A 26,365-nucleotide genomic window follows, 5' to 3' on the forward strand; every position below is an offset into this window, starting at 1 on the left:
AAACATTAGAGTGCCCTGTGGTTCTTTCAGGGTTAACGGTGCCAGGGGGCCAGACTAGGAAGAGATTTCCATGGGTAGATGCGGCCCTGCAGGTGACCATCTAGATGTGGCCTTGGTGGGACACTAGCACGGCACAGGCAACAAGTGAGAGAGCCCCATTACTGGAAAAATACGAGAACATTTTAATGGATCACTTCTTGGTCTGCAAGCCGTGGGCTGCTCCTCACTATTTCCCAGGGGGCATGACCGCCTGTAGGTGCTTGTCCGATGTTTTCATTTTATTCCAGGCCTTCCGATAGCCTTTTAAAGACATCTACAAAGCAGAAAAAGGGGGAAAGGGAGAGAAGGTTACTTGAAAAAACAAAACAGTGCGTGCGCCCGTGCTGAAGACCACTGCCGTGTTTAAACTGCTGATTGTGCAGGTGACCCTGTTGGGGGCCAAGGTCCTGTGGTGCATCAAAAGGCCTTTCTCAGGCTGGGATGCAGGGGCAGTGTGTGCTCAAAGCCCTGGGTCTGATCCACAGTGCCCTATAAACATCGGAGTGGTTGTGAGGTTAGGAAGTGGAGGGAAGGGGATCAGAAGTTCAAGGTTAATCTCAGCTACAAATTAAGCTGAGTTAAGCTGAAGGATAGTCTGGGATACACAGGACCCTGTCTCTCATAAAAGGAAAAAGAAAAAAAAAAAAAAAAACAGCAACAACAAAAACCCAAAAGACCGTTTTAAAGGGTGTGTTTTGTCCAGGGAAATGAGATGGTACATTCCCCTGTCGGATTCTCTGCTCAGGTCTAGGTGTTATGTTGCCCCCAAGTTAGGGCCCTCATGTCCTTCCTATCACCTAGTTACTACAGAGGAAGATGGAGCTGGGGCCAAGACGTAACAAGATTCCAGTTTTCCCAGCAGCCCGTGTAGATTTTAAGCTTCACTAAGGACACCGTATGTGGGCTGGCCACCATGAGGTCCAGGTGCATGCCGCCCATCTCAAAGGCTGCATGCTGACTTACACAGAGGCCCACAGCAGCTACGTCAATGCATGGAGTTAGGTTCTGAAAGTCACTAAAACCTGCTGTATTCTATTCTCTCTCTCCCCTCTCTCTCTGTCTCTGTCTCTCTCCTCTCCAGGGTCTCACCATACAGCCTTGAGTGGCCTGGAATTCACTATAGAGACCATGCTGGCCTCAAACACAGATCTACCCGCCCCTGCCTCCCAGTGCTGGGGCTGAAGGCATGACCACCACATGCAGCTTTTCATTGTCTTAAAAGCTGTCTTCTCCGTGTAAGAAGCATACCCATGGTATGGAGGGATCCTGAAGACTCTAGAATTTATTATGGAAACAAACACACCCATGACCCTAAAATACACAGTCCCTAACCATTGAAGTCGGGAGCTTGGAAAAATATCCATTGTTCATCTTTTGGCTAAGAAGTTGAAACAACTACAGAGATTATAAGATGGCCAGCACCCCTATAATCTGAACCCGATAAACAAAAGCCTGAGGAAAAATGTTGGTGGCTGGAGATATTCTGTAATCCCATGGTCAGGGCTGTTAGACTAAACCCCGCCTGGGGACAGCAGGCTCACCTCTGCGATCTCCACCTTCCTCTCCCACATCTTGATGGTCTTCTGCAGGTCCCCGTTCAAGATCTTCTCCTTGACATACACCATCACCTGTGGGGCCCGGAACTCAGCCAGCTGCTTCCGTAACTTAGCGTTCAAGGTGTAGGCCTTGGCCCTGTCCTGTTGGGAAGCACCCATTAAGCCCATGGAATTCTGGGAGCTCCTGCTCCATCCCCATGTCTCAGTACAGTTCCAAAAGAGAAGGCGACAGTTGCAAAGGGTGGTGCCCTCTCAAGATTCTGTTGTTTTTTTTTTCTAGCAGACTAGAAAAAACACTAGAGTGGCCAGACTTTTCATCCCTTCTTTTCCTTCCTTGTTTTCTTTCTGTCCCTTACTAACTACTATGCTTTCTCTTGTTTTGATTTCTTAAGCTGCTTTGTGTGCGAGATTGTGTACCTATATACACTCCAGTTTTATCAGTTTCAATTCACTTTACTGTCTTGTACTGTAAACTATACATAACAAAACTTTCTATTTTAACCATTTTAAAGCATATAGTCCAAGAATTTCGGGTTTGAATTCATTCTTTGGTGCATATAAGGTTGTGAACCCAGTCTGAAGTACAAAGTACCCTGTCCCTCACAAGCAGGGGAGGCAACCTACTCTTGGTACTTCCAACTGGAAAGCTCTTATGTCATAGATCCACCTGAGGTGTTAAATCCTCCTCACTGAGGGTCGCCTTTGGATTCCTTGCATGTCTTGCACTGGGAACTAGTTAGAAATGCAGAACTGGGCATTTCTAACCAGATCCATCTTGTCAGTCTGAATGTTAACAGGCTTTCCAGGTGGTTGGTTTCCAGTTTCCAACTTGAGAAGCTCTGTTTTGATCATTGTGACACAAACTAATAAAACATACCAGTAACGTGTTTTGAGAAGGTGAGAATACACACTGATTATTGCAGGCAGGCAGCTGTGGTTAGACCTGAACCCAGAACCACAGTGCACTTGCTTTCTCACAGGGTGATGATGAGAGAATATTGGGTATTCTCTTGTGGCATCTGAGATTACTCCTGTAGCCCCCAAACTCAGCAGGTTGAGGCAGAAGGATGAATATTTAAGACTAGCCCAGGCTACATAGCGAGACCGTGTCTTGGAAGCAGGGTTGAAGGAGGAGTAGGAAGCATCAAAATGTATTACAGCTGAAGGATGACCAAGGTCTGCAGTATCTACAAAACATTCCACTTGTGCATCAGGGATGTCGCTACACTGTTCCCATTTCTCTGGAAAAAGCTGCCAATCTGACAGGGCTCTGGACCGCTGCCTAAAGGACCGACTTATGGAAGAGCATGAGGAGCGCACACCGCAGGACCTTGGAGGAAACAATGGCGATCTCTGGGATAGGCAGCTTAGAGGAACTGTTTTAGTCAGTTCCTGTTGCTGTGATGAACACCATGAGCAAAAGCAACGAGGAGAGAAAAGGGCTCATGTCATCTTACAAGCTTGTACTCTGTCATCCAGGAAAGGCGGGGCAGGAACTCAAGGCAGGAATTTAAATGGAAGCCACTTACTAGGCTGTCTCTAATGGCTGCTCAGCCTGCTTGCTTCCTTCCTGTCTGCCTTTTTTATTTGTATGTGCATATATGTGTGGGTTTTTGCAGATGAGTGCACAGTGTTGAATCTCTTGCAGCTGGAGTTACTGGCAGTTGTGAGCGGCAGGATGTGGATGTGGGAACCAAACCCAAGCCTTCTACAAAAGTAGTACTTGCTCTTAACCACTAATCCGTCTCTCCAGCTTCTCGTCCTGCTTTCTTATAGTGCCCAGGAACACCAGCCCAGGCTCATCATTGCCCACAGTGAGCTGGGCCCTTTCACATCAATAGTAAGTCAGGAAAATGCGCCAACAGCTTGCCCATTGGCCAATATGGCGGGGGTGTTTTCTCAGTTGAGATCCCCTATTCCAAAATGACTCTAGCTCTGTCTCAAGTTGATAGCAAACTAGCCAGGTTCAGTAATACACGTGACAACAAACAAAACAGTTGAGCAGCCAGATGGTTAACAGAACCAGACAAACAGACCAAGAAGAGCCTGCCACATGTACAGAGCAAGCCTCAGAGACTGACTACACCTTGCTGCAAAGTGGCCTGGCACTAAACTGGATCAGAATATAAGGCAGTAACCCCACAGGATTTCGGAAAGTAATAAAGAAACTAGCCAGTAACTAACATGGGCTCATAGCTGGGTGGGATTCCTGCAGAAACAGTTTAGCAGGAAGACAAAAAAAAAAAAAAAAAAAAAAAAAAAAGAATTCACCTGGAACAGCACCCATGCCTGGTTGTCAGACTGTGTCCCTCCCTCACAAGGCTGAGACCACTGACAACGTTAGCAGTAGGAGAAGCAGCATCTACTGACCTGGTCCAACCTGATCGCTAAACAGTGACAATGCCATGAAAGGAGTCAGGGATTATTCTGAGTTGCTGTATTATCTAAAACACACGGTTTTCCAAAAATTGTGAGGTGGACAAAAGCAAAACAGGAAAACTCAAGCCCCATAGAAGGACAGAACGAAAAGCAGGCAACATGAGCCGTCCAGATGGTGGGCTGAATGCACAGTTTCAAAGAAGCTATTCGAGGACCCAAAGTAGATCATGTTCAAAGACTTAATGGAGAGTGGGTGTGGTGGTGAAACCCTTCCAGTGCCAGCGCTCAGAAGGCTGAAGCAGGAGAATCAGGAGTTTGAAACCATCCTGGGCTACATAGCAAAACTGTCTCAAAAAAAAAACCTTTAAAAATAATTTATGTATTTTATGTGTATGGGTGCTTTGTCTGTATACCTGTAAAGGACATCTGATCCCATCATAGACAGTTGTGAGCCACCATGTTGAGTGCTGGGAATTGAACTCAAGACCTCTGGTAGAGCACTAAACCACTGAGCCATCTCTCCAGCCCCTCAAAAAAAAAATCAGTAAAAGATGATAACATCTCATCAAATAGATAATCATAATATAAAGACGTCATCATCATTGTTATCATTACTTTTTGTTTTGTTTTCTGAGACAGGGTCTCACTATATACCTCTGGCTGTCCTAGAATTCTTTATGTTGATCAATTCACCTACTTCTGTCTCCTGAGTGCTGGGCTTCAAGGCATGAGCCATCACGCCTGGCAACCATTATTTTTTAAATGGGGAACCTGAGGCTGGATGGATGGCTCAGTGGTTAAGAGAGGGTTACGGATCTTTCCAAGGATCTAATTTTGGTCCCTAGCATCTTCATCAGGCAGCTCACAACCATCTGTAACTCCAGCCTCAAGGGGATCTGATGACTCTGGCCTCTCTGGGCACCTGCATTCACTGCACACACCCACACGTAGTCATGCACACTTATACATAATAAAAAGTGAATCTTTAAAAAGTAGCGCACCTGGGGTCCTTTTTAGTAGAATAATGGAAAAGAAGTCTTCCATCATTGTGGGGAATCAGTAGTAGATTTAAGCTATTAGGGGAATCAAGCACTGAACTTGAAGATAGATTGGTAGAGATTATGCAACATGAAGAGAGGAAGTGAAAACAGAAAAATTGGCAGTTTCAAAGAAATGTAGCTAGCACTGGGTGTGGCACATGTAGTGGTGGTAACAGAAGGGGAAAAGGAGAGAGGAACAGAAAACTGCTCAAAGGTTCCGAGGATAAGAACCTCCCAACTGTTACTTAGAAAGCATTAAGCTCGACACCCAGATAATTGAAGAAGCTCTGATACGGTAAGTGAAATACCGCACACTCCTAACATCGAATGATAAAGCAAAGGAAGAGCTTGAGGTTGGGGGTGAGGGGCGGGAAACAGCCATCAATCCCACACGCAACCATAGGCAGACCAACACCTGACTGCTCATCGGAAGCAACAGAGGCCACAGGACAATGGAATACAACATACGATAAATATGGAAGTAAGAAAAGCTCTCTCCCCACTTTTCTCCCCTCCCCGTGTGTGTGTGTGCGTGTGTGTGTGCGTGTGTGTGTTTTATGTATGTTTGTGTAGTATGTTCACATATTCATGCAGGTGCCTATATGGGTATCTTTCTTGATTACTTCCTTTTTTTTTTTTTTTTTTTTTTTGAGGCAGGATCTTTCACTGAACCAGGAGCTTCACTGATTTGGGTAGGTTGGCTAGCTCATGATCACCAGGGATCTTCTTGTCTCCCCCTCATCCCTATAGTCACCAGCACTGAAGTTACAGATGTGCATCTCTGTGCCAGACTATAAGGGTGCTGGGGATCCAAACTCAAGTCTTCCTGTTTGACTTTACTGACTGAGCCATCGCCCCAGCCCTGGGTGCTTGTTTCTAATGATGCTGTCAATTAAAATGGATCAGAACTTGAAAAAATGCTGATCCTTAGATGGAATGAGACTCATCCAAGATGAGCACACAGCATCTTCTCATGCCAGGGAAGGCCAGGAGGAGTCTAGAATGATATGACAACTGAGTGTAGGGATATCCTGGATGGGATCTGCAACAGTCAGAGAATATCAATCAAAAACAAAGGAAGTGCATCTGAAAACTTGGACTTTCGTCAATAATAGTAAACCAATGTCATTCATTGATTGTAACAAACATCATGCTGACGTTAATTGTTAAAATAGAGCCAGCCGTAACTGAGGAGCTGTTGGTAGCTGTTAGTAGCTGCTGGCTTCTGGAGTTGTGAGGAATGGTGTCGCGGGGCCCCTGTCAGGTCCACCACACTCCAGTGGATGGCCCCACATCCAGGAGAATATCGCTCAGTGCAAAGTGGACTCAGCGTGCTATTAAAAACAAGGAGAGAAAGGACACAAAGTCTGGAGAGTGGGTGGAGAAGTAGGTGGTAGATCTGGAAGGAGTTTGGGGGAGGAGTGAGGGTGAACATGATCATAAGACACTGTATGAAATTTCCAAAGAAGTAATAAAATTGTACTTTAAAATGGGGCTGGGGAGGTGGCTGGGCAGTTAATAGAGCATTGCTGCTTTTACAGAGGGTGTGACTCCCAGCCCCCACACCAGATGGCTCATTACTGCCTGCTATGAAGTTACAGCTTCTAACTCCAGGGGGATCCAGTGTCTCTGACCTCCAGAGGCACATGCGCGTGCACGCGTGCACGCATACACACACACACACACACACACACACACACACACACGCACACACTAAAAAAAAACTAAGATAAAAACCTCAAGATAGTGTACAGAAATTGGAGCCTAACATACTACTGGTGAGAATGTAAAATATTGTAGCCGCATTGCAGTTTGTCGGTTTCTCCAAATGTTCAACATAGTATTGCTGTGTGTAACTCACAATTCTACTTTATTTACATACTCAAGAGGAAAGAAAGCACAGCTACACAAAAACTGTAAGCAAGGATATTCGTACCAGCACCAACAGTAGCTGAAAAGTGGAACCCCAGGTACAAACAAATGAGACCCACGTATGTGATGGATCCTTTTATCTGAAATGTCCAGGTAGGAAAACATACAATGACACCCTGCATAGCAGTGGTTGACTAGGCTGGAGGAAGGAAGGAAGGTGAGGTGGGGAATAGAGAAGGGTCTGGAACAGGGCCAGGGTTTCTTCCTGGGAGATGAAGAGGTTCTAGGTTTATTGTGCCGATCGTTATGTAACTGTGACTATGCCACACACTCTTGAGCTGTATGCTCTCAGTAAACTTGTCTTTTGATGTTAATAAAGGCACCAGGCATGGTAACATATGCCTTCAATCCCAACACTCAAGACGCAGAGGCAGGTTCTCTGAGTTCTCTGAGTTCAAGGCCAGCCTGGTCTACTGAGTGAGTTCCAGGACAGGCAGGGCTATACAGAAAAACTCTGTCTCAGAGAAACAAAAAGTTAACAAAGAACCCAGGCACCGTATAACACACCTTTAATCCTAGAACTCAGGACACAGAGGCAGGCAGATCTCTGTGAGGCCAGCCTGGTCTACATAAGGAATTCCAGACCAACCAGAGCTACATAGTGAGTCCTTGTTTGTTTGTTTGTTTGTTTGTTTGTTTGTTTAAAGGTAACAAAGGGCCATGTGATGCTTGAATGAAAATGGCCCCTATAGGCTCATATATTTGAACACTTGGTCTCCAGTTGGTGGAACTGTTTGGAATAGGTTAGAAGATAAGGCCCTGCTGGAGCAGGTGTATCATCGGGGGCAGGCTTTGAGGATCCAAAACACTTGGCCCATTCCCAGCGCCTCTCTCTGCCTCCAGATCAAGATGTGAGCTCTCAGCTGCCCCTGCCACTGTGCCTTTGCGCCACCGTCGTGAACCCTAATCCTCTGAAATCGTGAGCCCAGAATTACCACTTCTACGAGTTGCCTTGGTCGTGATGTTTTATCACAGCAATAGGAAAGTACCTAAGGCAGGCTGGAAGTGCGACCCTTGTAAAACATGCGAGAAGCCCTGGGTTCAGTCCCCAGCACTGAGAAAAAGAAGTTAACAGGAAAAATAAGATGGGCTAAATAAAGAATTCCAGGACTTTATAAGGTAGATTTTAAGCTTTAGCAGTGATCAAACCCAAAGGAAAAAACAATGGTCAGACTGCAGCTTCAGCTTTGGCACCTGCCGCTCTGTCCCGAGGCTTTCTGTGGGAGCTGGTTCTCCATCAGGCACATGAGGTGGGTGTTGACAGCACAGTCTAATGTGGCAATCCTGAACTGAGGCCAGGCCTTCTGCCAGGAGGCCAATGGACTCTCTCCATCCCGAGGGATCTCTCTGGATAACACTCTAGTGTAATATACACACGACAGAGATTCAGCTAACACGTGCTGAGAGCATGCAGTGTTGGTGCACTGTGCTGACCCCGCCCGCCCTTCCACACTCTGACTGTTGGCTATAGAGTGAGCTCTGGCTGGCCAGGGGTCACAGTCCTTCAAGCTGAACATCCAAAGGACAGATGTGCTTCACAAAGCACCCTCTCCCTCCTCCCTCCCTCCCTCCCTCGTTCCCTCCCATCTCTACCTTTATATAAACCATTGTACATTTTGTCCCGTATCAGTTACATTGCTATACACATTATTTTGGTTTGGTTTGGTTTTTACACGGTTTCTCTGTGTAGCTCTAGCTGTCCTGGACTCACTTTGTAGACCAGGCTGGCTTCAAATTCACAGAGATCTGTCTGCCTCTGCCTCCTGGATCGCCCACTGGGCTTACAGGCAGGTGCCACCACGCCCACTTACATTACATATTTTTTAAAGGTTATAGGCACAGAACCTCAGAACTCTCCAAGTGGTACCTTGGCATGTTCTTTGTGCGCAAACTCTAGAACATCACCCAGCAGTAAATGTAACATCACTGAGCTGTGAGTCCAGCGTCTGCTTTTGTGGCTCAAAGCTCTTTTGATTTTTGTGGTCTGGGCTCCTCCTCTAGATTGACAACCAAGGACCTGGGGTCTTGGTGGACAGTGACCCCTGTGGACAGGAGGGGGCAAACAGCGAAAACAGCAACTGCTGGCCCCTTACCTCCTCTGCGTGAATGGTTTCTTTTTCAATTTTCCCAAGCAGCTCATTTCTCATCATGATCTCCTTGTCTAGATTGTTGTATATATCCATGGCCCGATGAAGCTTGTTCTGAAACACACCAGCAGGGCACACGGTAAGAGGAGCGTTCAGAACCACAGGGAGGGGAGACAGGAGCGAGGCAAGGCCGTCCACGCCATCTACATAGATGCCTATCGACTGGGAGCGCCAAACATGTCCAGACCTGGTGTCTGAGAACAGGCTGGGGGAAAGGAGAGGACCTTGGGATCTTGACCTCCGATGGAGACTGTGGAGTGCTCCGACAACTGAACTCAAATCTTGCCCCACTGCTTCCTAAGAGAAATTTTAAGTCACTAAACTTCTCTTACAGGGATACAGTCACCTTGCTAGGTTGTGAGCAGACATCCTGGTAGAGGGAGCAGAGCATTGCACGGTTGTCACGACCAGCCCACGAGTGAGTGGGAGAAGGATCCGACCTCTCTCCCCATTTAAAGCAAGGGAGCCAGGATTTGAATGGATGTGATGTGGTCTCTCAGCCTCTGAGCTCCAAGACATACTTCTGCCTAAAGGAGCTGGGCCTGCTGGTGTCAAAGAACCCTGCAGAAACTGCCTCATGGATGCCCACTGCATTAGTTGGCCTTCAGTTCCCCGAGCCCCTGCTGCTTAGATTGGCCTCCTCTGGAACACTCTCCCTGGGCCCTACCCTGCAGGGAAGTCTCTAGAAATGCTGGAATGTACTCTGCCTGGCTGAGGACTGGGCATGGCCCACCCCCAGGCACTGGCTAATGAAACAGTCTAGGCCTTGCCTCCAGGAAGCTCACTCACACAGCCCATGCCAGGAGAGGTGAGGAGGTACAAAATCATGGTGAGAAGAATTCCAGGATCGCACCTGTGCCAAGGGGCACACAGTGGGTGGAAGCTGGTGTGTGTCAGGAGTGGGGGTGTCCTGCAGCAGGGATGAGAACAGAGAACTAAAAAAATAAAAGCACACTTTGCTCTGTGAAGAAGGAGGAGGGGGCAAGGAAAGGGTAGGGGAGAAACAGGGTCCCAAAAGAGCTGGAAGAGATCACAAAGTCAATGGGAGGAGGAGGCTGCAGGGACGCTGCCCCAGAATCTCAAAACTTAGAGGAAGCAGAGATGCCTGGCACCACCCATGAACCACTCACTCCTGGTTCTTCCAGGCTTCGCTTCTTGAAGCCTTTCCTTCCTATTCCCTGCCCTGTGTGAGGATGAGAAACCAGACAAAGATGGGCCAGCTGCGGGGTGCAGGGCTGAAGGCAGCGTTTGGCAGAGCTTTACCACAAGCCAGCCACTCAGGTGGGAGGGAGAAGAGCCAGCGGAGATGATGCCCCGGCTCTGAGAGGCAGGGCGGAATCTACGCTGCTCTGTTGGGCCGCCTGACGCCAAACCACGTGAATGCCGCTCAGTGGCAGAGTCAGCCACTTGAGATCACTACAGAAGAGACAGGCCCAGCTTTCCAGTGTAACAAAAAGCACCTTCAGAGTCCAGGCCTAAATCGACGGCCGCTCCTTGTCTCCATTTACCCAGGGCACAGGGAAGCTGGCTTCTCTGCCCATAGGGCCACCAGGCCGAAATCTAGGAGTTGGCCTCGACCTCAGCTTGTGTCTAGATTTTGAGGGCCTCTCTTAAGCATAATGGTTGCTGGCAGAGTGCATTTCTTTGAAGTCCATGGAGTCAGAGGAAACACCAGTGCCATCCACTGTCAGGCTCACCGAGGAGAATCACAGAAGAAAAGGGGTCTGCCTGGTTGTTCTCAGAGCTGTGCCCTGAGCATTTGGCCGGTCCCTGGCAGGCACGGGCATCGGTGTTTTGCCAATAAAGAATTAGTCTGAATGTTTTCAACAAAGTGTCTTACTGGGGTATTTGATATGTGTGCCAAATGGCTCCCCCTTTCACCTTCCCGTGACCACCAAATATACAGCTAAACTGCTGACGTTTAGCTGCTCTTCGCTGAGCACCTGCTCTGGGCAGGCCTTGTTCTCTACTGCTGGGCACACCACACAGACCACACAGAACTCCGTCCAGGGGTGAGACCTTGCCTCTGATAGCTGAAGCACCTGTACTGCGTGAAACCTCGTCGTTCCCACCAGCACAGCCGCCAGCCAACCCCAGGTAGCGTCAGACTCCCAACGTCACTCCTGCTCATTTCTCCCATGAGAGCTGAGAACTGGGACACAAGAGAAGCCAGCAGAAACAGCAAGACAGCTTCTCCCTCAGTTCCTTGCTTGGGCCTACCCTGGGACTCCCGTGGAACAGCTCTTTTGGCTCCACCTTTGTTCACCTTCACGGGAAATAGGCTCACAGGCACTATTCCGACTGGCCAGCTGTGCTGCTGCTGCTCCCATTTCGCCAGCAGGCTACGCCATGACCCACCCTACGGAGGACAGACTCCTCAACCTGGCAGCTTCACGGTGGAAACCGTAGTTCCACTGCCCAAACTCTACAAGTCCAGGCAGGCACTGAGCTGCTGAGCTGTCTCCATGAGGTCGAGGACCAGTGTCAGCTAGCCGAGTCCTACCCAGCTCTCCGAGCATTGAGGATCTGGAAGACCCGGGCTGGGCTCATCTTGAAGTAACTGTTCAGATGGCGTAAGCCAAACGTGGACGGTCTGCTCGTTAACCACACGTGAGCCTGGCTCGGTATTGCTTCGTGCTCTGTGGGGTGAGGGAGGTCCAGTGGAATGCACACGAGGCAGGCGGTCGGTCCCCCACTGGCTCGCCAAAAACCTCAGCATTTTCGCTTCAGGGTTTTTGTGTGTTTGTTTGTTTGTAACGAAAAATGTTGAGCAAACGTTAAGTCTGGTCTCACATGGTCAAATTCACTTTGTCTCGCTTTTCCTGTGGAGGATTTTTGGAGCTTTTGTTTGCTAGGAGGCAAGGTCTCCTCCCTGGGTTGCCCAAGCTGCCCTCCCCACCCCCAAGCACAGGGATTATGGACACGTGCTACTTTGCCTGGCTACAAGTTCACATTCTTGGGGGCCAAATGAAGCTCATGTAGGAGCTAACTAAGCTGCCGCCACCACTGTCACCTAGGCACAGGAGCCAGCAAACTCATTCTGTGGCGGGCCAGAGGGTAAACTTTTTCAACCTTGCAGGACCTGGGGCAAAATTTTACACACTATATAGTGACTCATGCTAGCAAGGGAAAGGCTCCCACGTTCCTACAAGCAGAATGGTGACCGGGCGCGACACTTTCGAGCAGGGTTGGTGAGGTGGCTCAGTGGGTGGACCTGTCTGCCATGCTGCGTTTAATCCCTGTGAGCCACAGGAGAAAACTGAATGTATGTATTTCATATATGCATATATATACTAAGATCTCTATCACATCTGTGTGTGTGTGTGTGTGTGTGTGTGTGTGTGTGTGTGTGTGTGTGAATGGACTTTCTAGAAAGCAGGTCAGTTTTTCTGAGTTGGTTTGACAGTGTTCTCCATTGATGAGTTACATGCAAGTGTTTCTCAGCGAAGGCCATTCTTAGCTCACAGGCCATTTGGCTGGGGGAGGGGAAGGGGGAGGAAACAGGCTGACTGGGGGTGAACGACACACAACCTGCTCACTCATTTTGCCGGTCACTGCAATACTTCACTCCTCACAGGGTGAGCAGATGGCCTGGTCTGCTGAGGATAGGCCCTATTCATGCCCATAGTCCCTGCTGAATTATTAATAGTGCCTCTTTTCTCTTCCCCCAAAGCGTTGCATTCGGCTGTTAAATAATTTAGTAGTTTTCTGATTTATAGCGGAGACTGTTTTCCTTTGCAGGGTTTGTGAAGTGCCGGATACATACCTCAATTAAATGGGGCCCAGACGTGGTTCACTTTCAAACACAAAAACCTCCTGGGGAATTCAAAACAAAGCCAGGTCCATGGCCCTCACCAGCTCATTCAATCAGTCAGGGCGGGACTAGAACACAGATGTATGTGTTCACAAGGAGAAAGCTCCCAAAAACAGCAACTGCTGGCCCCTTACCTCCTCTGTGTGAATGGTTTTCTTTTTCAATTTTCCCTATCATGTACAGATAGGACTGTGAAAACATTCTGGGGGTTTTAGGAGACCAGGCTTTACCAAGTCAGAAGAAGTCAGGGGACAGCAGGAGATGCCCACAGGCTGAGGAACTGCTGGTGTTCACAGGGACCTCCCTGAGGCGGGGCAGGTGGCTGGAGGAAGCCCGGCAGGGTGCCTGGCCCTGAGGTGGGCCTTACCTTGTAGGTGTTGAGAACCTGTAAGGTGTTCCCACAGGCCAGCTTCAGCTGGATCAGCTCTTTATTCCTCGCTTCGATCGTCTCTAAAAACTGAGCATTCTCGATTTTCAGCTGCTGAAAGTCGACATCGTGGAGGGCCTCGCCCACCTCCTCCTTCTGTGATTCAGAAAGGCAAGGTCAGGGGTGACCATCAGCTTAAGCTCCCACCTCGAAATCTGCCAAGATTTTGGAGACCTGCCACCACTGCGTGAAAACGTCCTGGGCATTGGTATGGTGCTACGCACCAGGGCTCACATCCGCGTCTCTCTGCACAGCAATGGCATAGACATTAAAGGTCATCCACATCCTCCCCACGTCCAGACCCCTCAGCATGATGCCTGAGCCTGCACGAAGCCCTGGAGACCAGGAGCTCATATCTGCAGGCAGCCCCAGGGCAGCGTTCCTTTTTCTAGCCCTCCCTCCATCTTCCTTTCCACAGCAGCCCTAGGCACAGACAGCCACCCTCCCTCCTCTTGCACTCACCACACTGTCTGTTGCTTTCAAATGTGGAGTTCACGTTGGTGGGGCTGCCAGGGGAAGGGCAGAACAGAGCCAGTCCCTCCTTGGTCTGGTTTGTGTTTCTAGGACAGCCTGGGCCCCTGCTGAGCTTATTGTCCTAGACTTTTAATCTAAACCTGGGATTGTGCAGGTATTTTGGGAGTCTTACATTTCTCCTTAGTCACGTTAGGGCTGCTGCAGCTTGTTGAGGTCTTTCTGGATCCTGACTCAACCAAGCCCTAGTTGACTGACATGACCAATGTCCTGTCCCAGTCCTATGTCACTGTTCATGGCTACCTCTGAGGCACATGTCATCAGCACCCACATTTGATATAATGATAAAAACATTGGTCAAGGAAATGATGGTGCTCTAGACCATGCTCCAGGATCCTGGGGCCACACCAGCCCTCCTGCCTTTAACTGGGAGTCCTGGAAGTCAACTGCTAAAATACTCACCACTGTACAGTGCACTGATCCCACTTGGCCACATCCCTCAAAATCCACACGTGTCGTAAGAATCTCAAGTCCAAGCCAGCTTTGTTTACAGAAAGCCTTAAATTTGCCTGCCCAGAAGCTATATTGGTTTCAACAAATGGCTTCAAACCCAGTGGCTTACACGCATGGAGGTATATTACTTTCCCCTGAAGGTCTGAATGGGTTTGGTGATAAAGTCATAATGTTATCAGTGCTGCGTTCCTTATGGAGGCTCTTGGGAAGAACATTTCCTTGTTCTTCCCAGCTTCTGGAAGCCACTTGTATTCCTTGGCTCGTGACCCCTTCCTCTATCACAATTATCACCACTTTGATCTCTGCTTATTATGTTTTCTCTCACCCTCTTTCCTTTCTTTCATAGAAGGGAAGTGATGTTGGGGGCAGCCAGGTATTCCAAGGTCATCTACTTCGTGGGCTAGCTTTAATTGTCCAATTGAAACAACCTAAAATCACCTATGAAGAGTGTCTCAGCAAGGGTTTGTCTACACTGGGCTGCCCTGTTGGGGAGTCTTAATTAGGCTAATTGATGTAGGAAGACCCAGTCCACTGTGGGTATCATCATCCCCTAGGCAAGGGGTCCTGAACTGTATTAAGAGTGCAGAAATCCAGCTGAGCACAAACAAACAAGCAAGCAAACGTGAGCACATTTTTTTCCTGCTCTTGACTAGAGAAGTGCGGATGTCATGTGACTAGCTGTTTGAAGTACCTGCCACCTTGAATTCCCTGTAATGCTGGACCATAACCAGGAATGATAAGCTGAAAAACCGTTGTTTCTCCCCTAAGTTGCTTTTTCTCAAAGTATTGTATCACAGCAACAGAAATAAAACTAGAACATCTCCTCACCTCAAGACCCATAAACTAATAACAACTGCAAAAGTTCTTCTGCTTTGTAAAATAACCTGTGCAAAGATTCCAGGGACGAGGACAGGACTGTCAGGGGTGGGAGGGCTGATGGGTGGGGCTAGTACTCTGTGGTGGTTTGAACAGGAACAGCCGTCACAGACTCATGGTTTGAATGCCTGGTCCACAGGGACTGTCGATATTAGGTGTGGCCTTGTTGGAGTAGGTGTGACATTGTTGGAGAAAGTGTGTCACTCTGAAGGTGGGCTTTGAGGTCTCCTAGGCTCAAGGCACCCACAGTCTCCTTCTGCTGCCTGCGGATCAAGATGTAGAACTCTCAGCTCCTTCTCCAGTACCATATCTGTCTGCATGCTGCCATGCTTCCTGCCATGATGACAATGGAGCAAATCGCTGAAACTGAAGCCAGCTCCAACTAAATATCTTCCTTTATAAGAGATGCCATGGTCATGGTGTCTCTTGACAGCAAGAAAACTCTAACTAAGGCACTTAGATTATCTTTTTTTTTAAGATTTATTTATTATTTATACAACATTCTGCCTGCACACCAGATCTTACTATAGATGGTTCTGAGCCACCATGTGGTTGCCGGAAATTGAACTCAGGACCTTCAGAAGAACAGCGAGTGTTCTTAACCTCTGAGCCATCTCCCAAGCTTAGACTATCTTTTTAAAAAGAAAGAAAAAAAATCCACATACCTGCCTCAGTTGTAAGAGCATCTTTTTCTTCTGAACTTTGAGAGAAACGTTTTTCAAACATAATTTATCCTTCATATTATCCTTTAAAAAAAAAAAAAAGCACATTTTAATCAATTACTCATCTTTTCCCCTGTTGATCTGAATAGTAAACCTGGGACTACAAAGCAGACCTTGCACACCAGCATTCAGTCATTTCTTTCTGGCCATCTTCATTCTGCCCAAACTGGCGTTGAGATGACATTTCACTGAAAGCTGGGTGGGGTCACTGCCAGTGTCACAGGGCTTCCTGGATTGGCATGACTCGGGTGTGGTGCCACTGCAGGGGCCTTTACTGACAATACAATCTTGGGACTCATTGACTTTTGTTCGGAGGGCAGGCTGCAAACTTTTTATCTTTCATAATGTGTTAGGATTAAGAACCCTCTGGCTGGAGAGATGGCTCAACGGTTAAGCCCACTGGCTACTCTTCCAAGGTGTTTAATCCAATTCCCAGCGACCCTGTCTGTAATATGATCTAATGCCCTCTCTGGCATGCGGGTGTACATGCAGATAGAACACTTGTATACGTAAAATGAAGAAATAAATCTTTTAAAAAAAGATTAAGAACCCTGCTCAAGTGATGCCAGGTTAGCATGCTTAACTATTATGCGCAGTTGAAAGCTTACTCTCCTCACCCCATTCCCTTCCTTTCTCATGTCAGTCTGAGTCCATCTCCTTATGGGAAGGAGATGAAAAGGGCTTGTGAGCGACCTATCTCACCCTATGCAGTAACTGGACTAGTTTGTACCTTTCTCAGGGACACACACAGATCATGAAACCCAAAATAAACGAGAGGAAACCAAGCTGAAACTGTGAGCAGTCATCCTTCCAGGTTGGTCTTGGTTTTGTCATTTCCTTTTTGGTTTTGCCTTCATAAACATGCATTTAAAAGGCCTGCTTTGGGGGTTGGAAAGATGGCTCAGCACTTAAGAGAACTGGCTGCTCCTCACTAGGACAGGGGTTTGATTCCCAGCACCCACATGGAAGCTTATGTGAGTTCAGTTTCAGGAGATCCGATGTGTTCCCTTTGCCTACACAAGCACCAGGCAAAAACAACATACAAACACACACAGACAAAACCATATACATGACATTTTTAAAAATTGAAATACATGCACATTTGGAGATTTAAAAAGTTTTACGTGTGTTGGTAGTATTGTAGGGGAGTACAGGAGAAAATGCAGACACGACCTGGTGACCAGCCTACTTGGCCCACTGCACCGCGCCCCTGAGGTCAGAACACTGAATTCTGAAGTAGAGTGGGCAGCCTGTAGCTGGCCTGTGCACGAGTCTGCACCCTCCACGTCTCCTAGAGACCCTGGTGATGTGAGCGCTCACTCCCCAGTCTGAGGTAATGTGCCAGCCAGTCACAGTCCGCAGGCTTCCACTGTGTAAGTGGTTGCTCACATGCGGTAAAGCAGGTGCTGTTCCCTGAAACCCGGTCCTGAGTGGTTTACCCTTTACTGAACCACAGGCATTGCTGTCTTGTCTGAGACAAGGAACAGCTGCAGTAGAACAGTTCTCTTCTTTTCTTCTTTCTTTTTCTTTTTTTCCCCCCCACCCCCAGCCCCGAGACAGGGTCTCTCTACATAATCCTGGCTGTCCTGGAACTATGTAGATCAGGCTAACCTGGAACTCACGGAGATCCACCTGCCTCTGTCTGACTCCTGGGTGTTTAGATTAAAGGTATACACCACCAAGCCTGGCCTAAGAATCGATGCTTCAAGCCCAAGCTCTAACTGCCAGCAACTCACCCTCCGGCGGTTCATATCCTCAATGTACTTCATCACTTTCTGAGTGGCCAAAATGCTCCCTTTCTTCTTGGCTATAGTTTTCAGGATATCCTTTTCAAACTCGTGCACCGCTCTCTGAAGTTCATGCCACCGAATATCTGCCTCCTCGATGATAGCCTGGAAGGGTCAGCACGAGAGAGATGGGAGTTTCCAAAAGGCTTCAACAGCGCGTCCTCCAGGGCGCCGCTAGCCCCGTTGCCTTCTGTCTCGACACAGGTGTTTCTTCTCAGGCTTAGAAAGACATCTTTAAGTACAAACCTGATTATATGACAACTACTATTTTTAGAACATGTAGGCTGGGTGGTGGTGGCACACACCTTTAATCCCAGCACTTTGGAGCCAGAGGCAGGCAGATCTCTGAGTTCAAGATCGCCCTGATCTACAAAATGAGTTCCAGGACAACCAGGGAAACAAAGAGAAACCTGTCTCGAAAAACCAAACCAAAACAAACCAAAAACACAAAGAACAGAAACAAGAACTTTGAAAGTTAGAACCTCCACAGGGGCTGGTAAACCAAACACAAGACCAGTTATCAGTCACTATTTCCATGTTGGGAATATTGGTTACCCATTAAAGATCAAGACATAAAATACATGGAAGATCTGGGTGCGATGGTGCTTACATACCTGTAATCCAAGCACTTGAGGGGATGAAGCAGGGAGACTGTCATGGGTTTGAGGCTAGCCTGGCCTACAAGGTAAGACCCTGTTTCAAAATAACACAGTACCTACCACCTGTTGTAAATAAAAATGAATGTTGGACGAAATAATGTTTATTATGTTTAGCCCTATAGTTATTGCAACGATACTATTTGCCCCACTATCAGAAATAAGAAGACACAGACACCTTTAGATTTTTATAATTGCCTTATTACCTTGGGTCAGGCAGCCATTTCTACCACCTCACCATCTATCTCCCAGCCCCTGCCCAATACCATCCGCCTCAACCATCTTTTTCTGGGCTACCTTTCATCCATAATCTTATGAATACATGTTTTTATTCTTTATCTGGACCTTTCCACTCCATTCTCGGAGTCCTTCCTCCCAGCCCATGTGTTCTTTCTCCACATTAACCCATCTTGGTGTCCTCCTTCCTCCTCTCTCTGTCTGTCTCCCTGTGATTCTCTTGTCCTCTAAAGCCCGGAACTTTAGCCACACCAAACCCATTCTGCCCTGCCCAGGTATAGGCCTTTAATCAACCAATCAGGTAGGTTTACACAACAAGGATAGGTGTATCAGGGCAGAAACCAAACCTTGAGGGTCAGTAATTTGCATCAAAATAAAGCATCAAAACTACCCCCAACAATCACCAAAACTCCAGGTCATACAATGCAAAGCAGGAATCACACTTAAATCTGGGGAGATGAAGGATTAGTGAGTGAGATGATAAAGCACTTTTATATGCCTCTGTAACTTGAAGAAAAGATACCGCAAATGAATACATATGCACAGAAGTCCTTTCAGTGTCTTGCAGAACAGTGTCTGCAAGAAATAACTAATTCAGATTTTAATTAGTGCATCATTCTAAATAGCACTATAAAATTTCCATTCTGTCTCACCTGGGACACAAATCATCTTTTATTCAGTGTATCCTGTTAGACATGCCCCCCCCATGTTAATCAATTAGTAGGCACTTGGATTAGCCATTGACTGTGGGGAGATGGCGGATTTCACTGTTGTCCAGGTTACCCTTATTTTTACTAAATAAACGCCCCCAAATGCAAAAGAAATGATGCTGGCATTTTATTAATATTTTTTGTTACAGTTGTTGCATTCTCTGTTGGTTATTGTTAATCTTGCTTTGCCCAGTGTACAAGATAAAAGTTATTACATGTATGTAGAGGAAAACAGAGTATAGGGTTTGCCACTATCCAAGGTTTTGGGATTCCCTGGGACAACTCGGATAATGTCATCTGCAGATAAGGCAAGGCTTTTCGACACAGAAATGTGGTGTAAAGCAGTAAGTATACTTCCCGAGAGAATATGAGGGCTCTTAAAAGGAAACCCGTAGGTGTAGAGAAACTTGTCCTTCTGCTGAGATGGCAGCGCCGTGCTTCCAAATGTCCCTGTAGCTTACCTATACATTTAAAACGCTGTATAACAGGGCTGGAGAGATGGTCAGGTAGACAGGACACTGGATGCTCCCACAGCAGACTCTTGTTCACAGCACACAGGTTGCCTCACAACTCCAGTCCTGGGGGACCTGATACCTTCTCTGGCTTTCATGGGCACCAGACATGCATGTGATGCACAGACATACATACAGGCAAACATTCATGATTATAAAATAAAAATAAATCTTTAAAAAAAAACGAAATAAAATACTCTATGACAAATATGGACTGCATTGACCACTGAAGCATATTTACACATGTTCAAGAACATACACACACAACACTATGCACCACACACACACACACACACACACACACTCACACACACTCACACACACTTTTTTAGGAGATAAAGTGGGAAGGCACTCAGGCCTCACAGTAAATCATTCTAGTCCAGTCTTTCCTGATTTGCCAACAAGAAATAGTACCTTCACTCCATCTCTTCAGACTCCACCTGGGAGCACAGGGCTCCTTACATGCTGCTTTTAGCATGATGTTTTTCTGTTCAATCATTCTCAATGGGATCCGGCTTTTAAGATATGAAAGGTTTTAAAAATCTTCTGACTGTTCTCAGGCCTCACTGCTGTCCTTAACCTGATTCCCAAACTGAGCTCTTCAATATAAGAGAGTTTGCCAAGTCGGGCATTGTGGGTGGCACATGCCTGTATTCCCAGAACTCAGGGAGGCAGAGACGGGCAGATCTCTATGAGTTTGAGGCCAACCTGGTCTACAAAGTGAGTCCAGGACAGCCAAGGCTACACAGAGAAACCCTGGCCTCGGAAAATCAAGAGAGACAGACAGAGAAAGAAAGACAAGAGAACAGGTGCCAAGCTTGTTCCTATGTCACTTCATTCTCATGACTTCTGCCTCACCAGTGAGGCTCTTCTTTTCCCTTTCCTGAAAAAGGACACCCTTCTTCAAAGACCACGCCATATCCTGTGCTAAGGAATGTTTATTTATCATCCTTGTGGCTGTCAAAGGCAGTATAACTTCATCGCATGGGAAATTAAATGAATAGATTATTTCTTCTCTGGAGGGCTGATTTTATTGGACTAAGTGAAGATGGATGTGTTGGAATGCAGAGGTCAGGTTCATGATTGTACACATGGCATATGAAGGCTGACTTGGGCATTTGCACCTAATTTACCCACTTAGACCTTAAAGTTCTGTGTTATTAAAGAATTCTTGTAAAAAAAAATTGAATGGTTATTGTGGTTATGGTTTTTAAAATACTTTTATTTCTTTTATAATTTTTATGTATATGAGTGGTTTGTTTGCATGTATGTATGTATGTATACCACATGTGTGCCTGGTCCCTCAAAGGTCAGAACAGGGCTTCAGATCTCCTGGAACGAGGTTATAAATGGTTACAAGTTGCCATGTGGTGCTGGGAATTGAATCCTAGTCCTCTCCAAAAGCAACAAGTGCTCTTAACCTATGAACCATCTCTCCTGCTCAAGGCTATACTTTTAAAAAGAATCAAATCTCAGAGACAGATGATAAGATGTTTACAATAGACAATATGCCTAGAGCTCACTCCCTAACGTCCCAGCAAGGAGAGGTGAACCAGAGTGGTCTTATGCTAATGACTGTCATATCTGGGTGTTGAGCACATAGGGTCTGGCAATGATAGTTCTCTATGCTGGAGTATTTTTGATATTTTATGTTAAAACAAGTAAAAATGGTTGCATGCACACAGCTGTTGGAAGGTTCTGTGAAGGTAGGTCCTTTGTTTGTCTCATCCTCCTTGGGTTTCTTCCCAAGGATGGGCAATGGCATGAACACCCCACGGGCAGTGCGGTGGAGCCCAGAGGGAAGGCTGATACCTCATGGTGCTGCAGGTCCCGTTCTGCATTAGCCCGCATGTGCCGTAGTTCATCTCTTGTGTCTTCTAGCTCCTTTTGTACAAGATCAAGCTTTTGATCTACAGTGAGACCTGCCGAACGATCCAGAGCTAGCCGGCCCTTGGATTTACGTCTACTTCGTAACTGCAACCCAAGCAAAATAAAGTCAGGGTCAAAGAGGTGATAAAGCAGCCCAGGGTAGTCAGAGCTCAGAGACCTACAAGAAGGTGCCTTGGATGGAGCCTGGGAGCCAGGGAGAAGAAAGGATGTTGGATGTTAGTCTGAAACAACATTTTCCTAGTCATCCTAAGGCACTGCTCTAGGCTTATGTTTGACAATGAATTGAATATATCTGGTGTGTCTCGAGGGTAGAAATACTGAAGAACATGAATGCAAGGCACTATCCTCTTAGCCAAACCATTGCCATCAAGAGAATAGTTCTATCTAGCTTCGAGAGTCCATCACAACCAGGCCTGTGGACTGCTGACCTTGAACCCTCACCCGAGTTTCTGGGTACCCCTCCCAGCCACCTGCAGGCAACTCTGCCCTAATTGCATGAGGTCTCTAGAAGGGGCAAGAATATATAGGCTGGAGAGGACCAGGGGGAAAGTTTCCAGCCGTGCAGCTATGGGGAAGTCATCATCCATGCTGGGAGGAGACTTCCCAGGCACCATGCTCTCTAAGTAAATAAGCACAATAAACTCATTGCATCCAGGGGGTGAACTGTGTTGGGTTTGCATTCTGGTTTGTGTTGGGACCTTAGGAGGATAGGACAGTTGGGGCTCACAGCTCCCTTGGGAAGGAATTTTAGAAACACCCCAGCTATAGGCCCGGGAAAGCCCAGATGCTTCCAGATGAACACGGAAGAGCGATGCATCCAGGGCACCGTGTTTAGCCAAACAGACAAAAATCACGAATTTTCCAGGCACTTAAGGGCAACGACCATAGAAGGAGGTTCAGGTAAGGTGTGAACCTCAAAGTAAGTTTGTGTGATCCTCAGAGAATAAACTTATACAGATTGGTCCTTTGAGATAAGTCTGGCAGATGGGCGCTTCACGCATTTACGTGGCTGGGCAGTCTTTGTTGTTTGTTGCTGTTCTGAGACAGGGTCTCTCTGTGTATCTCTGGCTGGCCTGGAACCCACTATGTAGATCAGGCTGGCTACTTAAAACTCACAAAGCTTTGCTTACCTTTGCTTCCTGAGTTCTAGGATTAAAGGCATGTACAGCCATGCCTGGTTTGGACAGACCTTGTAAACTGAGTCACCAATGAAAGGATTTTTTTTTTTTTAAGTGAAAGGATTTAAACCCAGGGCTCTGTGTCTGTCAGGCAAGCATTCTCCCCCTGAGCTACATTCTCAGTCCTTGGGTTTTTATTTGTTTTGAGACATGGTCTTATTAGGTAGCCAGGCTGACCTCAAACCCTGTGGCCTTCCTTCCTCGGCCTCCCAAGTGCTGAGATTACAGGTTTACTGGTACCACTACACAAGCCTTCAGGCATCCTTCTGTATAAACTAAGGTATTCCAGAAGAGTCAGCTCCTGAGTGGAATCCCCTCCCTTGAAAGGAACTAGAGGGAAGAAATAATCAGATAGTAGAACAAGGAGGAAGTCCTACGGCCATTTGACCCAAGAAGGCGAATCAAAGGCAGATACACAAACCCTTATTTGCATTCATGGAGGCAGACAGGATGAAATAATTTTCATCTTTCGTTGTGTACCTGTGAAAATTCTGCTGCTGATATTTTATATTCCGATAACCGTGGCATTCGGTGGTCCCTGGGTTCCAGTCTATAGTAATATTTCTCAAACATCTCTGTTTCTGTTTTGAGAGCTGCGTTTCCATAGCTGTAAGATACAGGGTACCTAAGTGAATTCTATGAATAGCACCCCCATATAATCAGTATTTAGTACATCATCGGCCACACATGGCCTCTGAGAGACATGCAACTTCTTGGTGCCTCCTTCCTTCCTTCCTTCCTTCCTACACAACAGGTATAATGACATCACCATTGTTTAAGAGTTGTGGCAGGGAATTCAGTGACCTGAGGTCAGGTCTGGACCAGGAAATGATGCTGGAGTATTGAACCTATTGGTAACTGAGTCTAACAAGTCACAAGTTCCAGAGTGCTGGTGTTCTGTTGATGACCGCTGCTGCTGGTCCCATCTTCAGACACCATCTAACTCATTTGTTAAAGTACTTCTGGCTGACCACTTTCTTGAAGCTATCTACACCCGCCCACCATCTTTGGATGCTTCCTCTGGCTGGTGTTTCTCCGCTCTTTCACCACCGGCCCCCAGCAGGTTAGACATTCCACTGGACCTTCATCATAAACAGAAGGATAATTTGAAAAGTGGTTTTTAAATAACCAGGGAAAACATATCTAGCTTATCTTGTGTATGCCAATATTATGGCCCCCATAACTACAGCGCGTACATAAAACTTGCCTTTTGTGTTTGTTTTTCTTTGGAGACAGGGCGTGGTGGTTTGAATGAGAATGGTCCCCTTAGGCATGTGAATGACTGGTGTCCACCTGGAGGAACCGTTTGGGAAGGACTGGGAGGCGTGACCCTGTTGGAGCAGGTGTGTCATTCATTGGCTGTGAGGTTTCAAAGGCCATGCCATTCCCAGTTGCTGCTACAGCACCATACCTGCCTGACTACTGCCATGCTCCCCACTATAATGGGAGTTTTGGTTTCCTTAAAAAACTCGATTATGTTATGTAAATACATTTTTGTTTTAATCCCAAGTGTGGGGTTTTAGTTTGGGCTTTAGTTTGTCCACAGCTGATAGCTGCCTCCCTCGGGGTGTGGTCTTTGCCAGCTGGTAATAGCCTGCCTCATGCAGCACAGGGAGAGGCAGAGGCGTGGTCTAGGATACTCTGAGCTTCTCGAAGAGCCCAGAAAGAAAAACCGTGGCATGGGTCGAGTGGCAGTTTGGAGAGACCAGAGAGACAGATGGTATGGTGGTTTGGAGCAGACAGACAGAGAGAAATGTTTCGTAGAGCTGTTTGGAGGAGACTGCTTGCTGCATTTGCTGTTGACAGAGATTGGTATAGCCCCAAAAAAACCCATCGACCCCAAACAGCTGGGAAAAGTAGAGGGACCTGTACTCCCTCTCCCCACTAACCTTGGGGGTGAAGTTGGAAAGGTGAGGCTTTAAGGAACCCCAAATAAAAAAGTTTTTAAAAATGACCACCACACCCCACCATGATCATCATGAACTTAACCCCACCCCTCTGGAGCACTGAGCCCCTAAATTAAATGCTTTATTTTCTAAGTTGTCATGGTCATAGTGTTTTGCCACAGCGATAGAAAAGTAACTAAGAATCAGAGTATCACTGTGTAGCCCTGGCTAGCCTGGAACTTGTGCTTTGTGGACCACAGAGCACAGAATTCGCAGAAATTCTTGAGTTCACAGAAATCCACTGCCTCACTGGTAATGGGACTAAAGGTGTCAGCCACCACGCCCAACTTTAGTGTGTGCATGCGTGTGTGTGTGTGTGTGTGTGTGTGTGTGTGTGTGTATGCTTAGGGGAGTGAACCCGTAGCCCTGTGAATACTAGGCAGAAGCTCTACCCTGGAGCTACAGCCCCAATCCTAAAACTTTCCCGTTTTATCTGCATGCACGTACACACACGCAGATGACACACGCAGATGACGAAAAGAGGGTAGCACTGAGATCTACTTGCACTGTTAAGCTAATTCCTGGACTTTGAGATCAGTACAGAAGCCTGATGGAAAACAGAGGAAAATCAAGAAGCCTTGCCTTTTCAACACATATCCTACTCTGAGTGGAACCTTCCATGGGCCCCTGGGTCTGAATCTCTGCTGCCTGACCGCAGGGAAGGAGACTTCAGGAAATGGGTGCCTCCTAGGGTGACTATATCCTGGGACAGCTGTACAAGGCTGTGGCCTATGACAGACGCTCAAATGGTAATTAGTAATAATCCCACAGTTCTGGCATGAACTATTTACAGATGTACAGAAGCAACACCCAGTCCAGCCAGAAACAGGATACTGTGTAACGTCAGTACATCGGACACAAGCCTCAACTACATCATGGAATCTTCCTATCCAGTTAGCTCGCCATGAAGGGTAGAAAACAGGAAAACAGAGTATTGGGCCAATCATTGTTCACCCTCCAGGTCCATGCTTAAACCCTCATTCAGCCCATGAAGCCTCAATCAAATCATTTCAGTAGCTTCATTTCCACCCAGGCGCCATAATAATTTTATCTTAGTATTAACTTTGGGAAAGGGCTTAGGAAGACACCTGATGCAGGCTGGGAGAGTGGCTGCCCTAGTACCAGGGAGACACCAAGCCAAAGCTCTCTGATCTTTGCAAGGCGGTCCGGTCCCTTGCCCCTTCTCCCAGTCCCAGCTCCATCAGTGGCTTATCGGCTCAGAAGCCTGTAAGAAGCAGAGATAATCAGGCAAACGAAATTCCTTCTCCACCGTAGCGGGCTGTGTCCCCGCGGGGTTGGGCGTAGGCATGAGTGGGCTGCAGGCTACAGCAGAGGCTACAGAGGCTCAAGGTGCCTGTACCTGAGCTCCTCCACCAGCCCGCACAGTTGGATGACGGGCAGCTCGCCCTCGTCCTCTGCTTGGGAGTCAGTGGCCACGCTCTCTGAATCTTCCTCAGTCATCTTTCAGCCCAGCGCGCTCTGAGAGCCTTGGGTTAAGGCACCCCAAGCACTCTGTCTGCGACCCGGTGGCGC

General features: G+C 47.3%; 1 protein-coding gene and 1 long non-coding RNA gene across 2 annotated transcripts; one reads left to right on the forward strand and one right to left on the reverse strand.

Annotated features, from left to right (window-relative positions):
• Positions 1-163: 163 nt before the first annotated feature.
• Ccdc113 (coiled-coil domain containing 113) lies at positions 164-26,365 on the reverse strand. Its single transcript, XM_021641586.1, has 9 exons — positions 26,193-26,365; positions 23,367-23,493; positions 21,631-21,792; positions 17,653-17,808; positions 15,860-15,940; positions 13,275-13,430; positions 9,040-9,147; positions 1,581-1,736; positions 164-313 (listed from the first exon to the last, which is right to left on the reverse strand). Exons 1-9 carry the CDS (start codon positions 26,291-26,293, stop codon positions 227-229), a joined length of 1,134 nt encoding a protein of 377 aa, XP_021497261.1. The 5' UTR covers positions 26,294-26,365; the 3' UTR covers positions 164-226.
• LOC132656828 (uncharacterized) lies at positions 5,398-11,858 on the forward strand. The gene is made up of 3 exons (XR_009594579.1): positions 5,398-5,495; positions 9,112-9,172; positions 9,428-11,858. It is a non-coding gene; the product is annotated as an uncharacterized LOC132656828 (long non-coding RNA).

Source organism: Meriones unguiculatus, chromosome 10, assembly GCF_030254825.1.
Source record: "Meriones unguiculatus strain TT.TT164.6M chromosome 10, Bangor_MerUng_6.1, whole genome shotgun sequence".
In the NCBI taxonomy this organism is placed as follows: domain Eukaryota; kingdom Metazoa; phylum Chordata; class Mammalia; order Rodentia; family Muridae; genus Meriones; species Meriones unguiculatus.

Bases quoted from the DNA above. Each gene is read 5' to 3' on its own strand.
- Ccdc113 (XM_021641586.1), bottom strand. From the start codon at position 26,293: ATGACTGAGGAAGATTCAGAGAGCGTGGCCACTGACTCCCAAGCAGAG. The intron at 21,793-23,366 runs GTACACAACGAA...CTTGGGTTGCAG, and splicing joins CAGCAGCAGAATTTTCACAG to TTACGAAGTAGACGTAAATC. The intron at 13,431-15,859 runs GTATGTGGATTT...TCTGAATCACAG, and splicing joins TGCTCTTACAACTGAGGCAG to AAGGAGGAGGTGGGCGAGGC.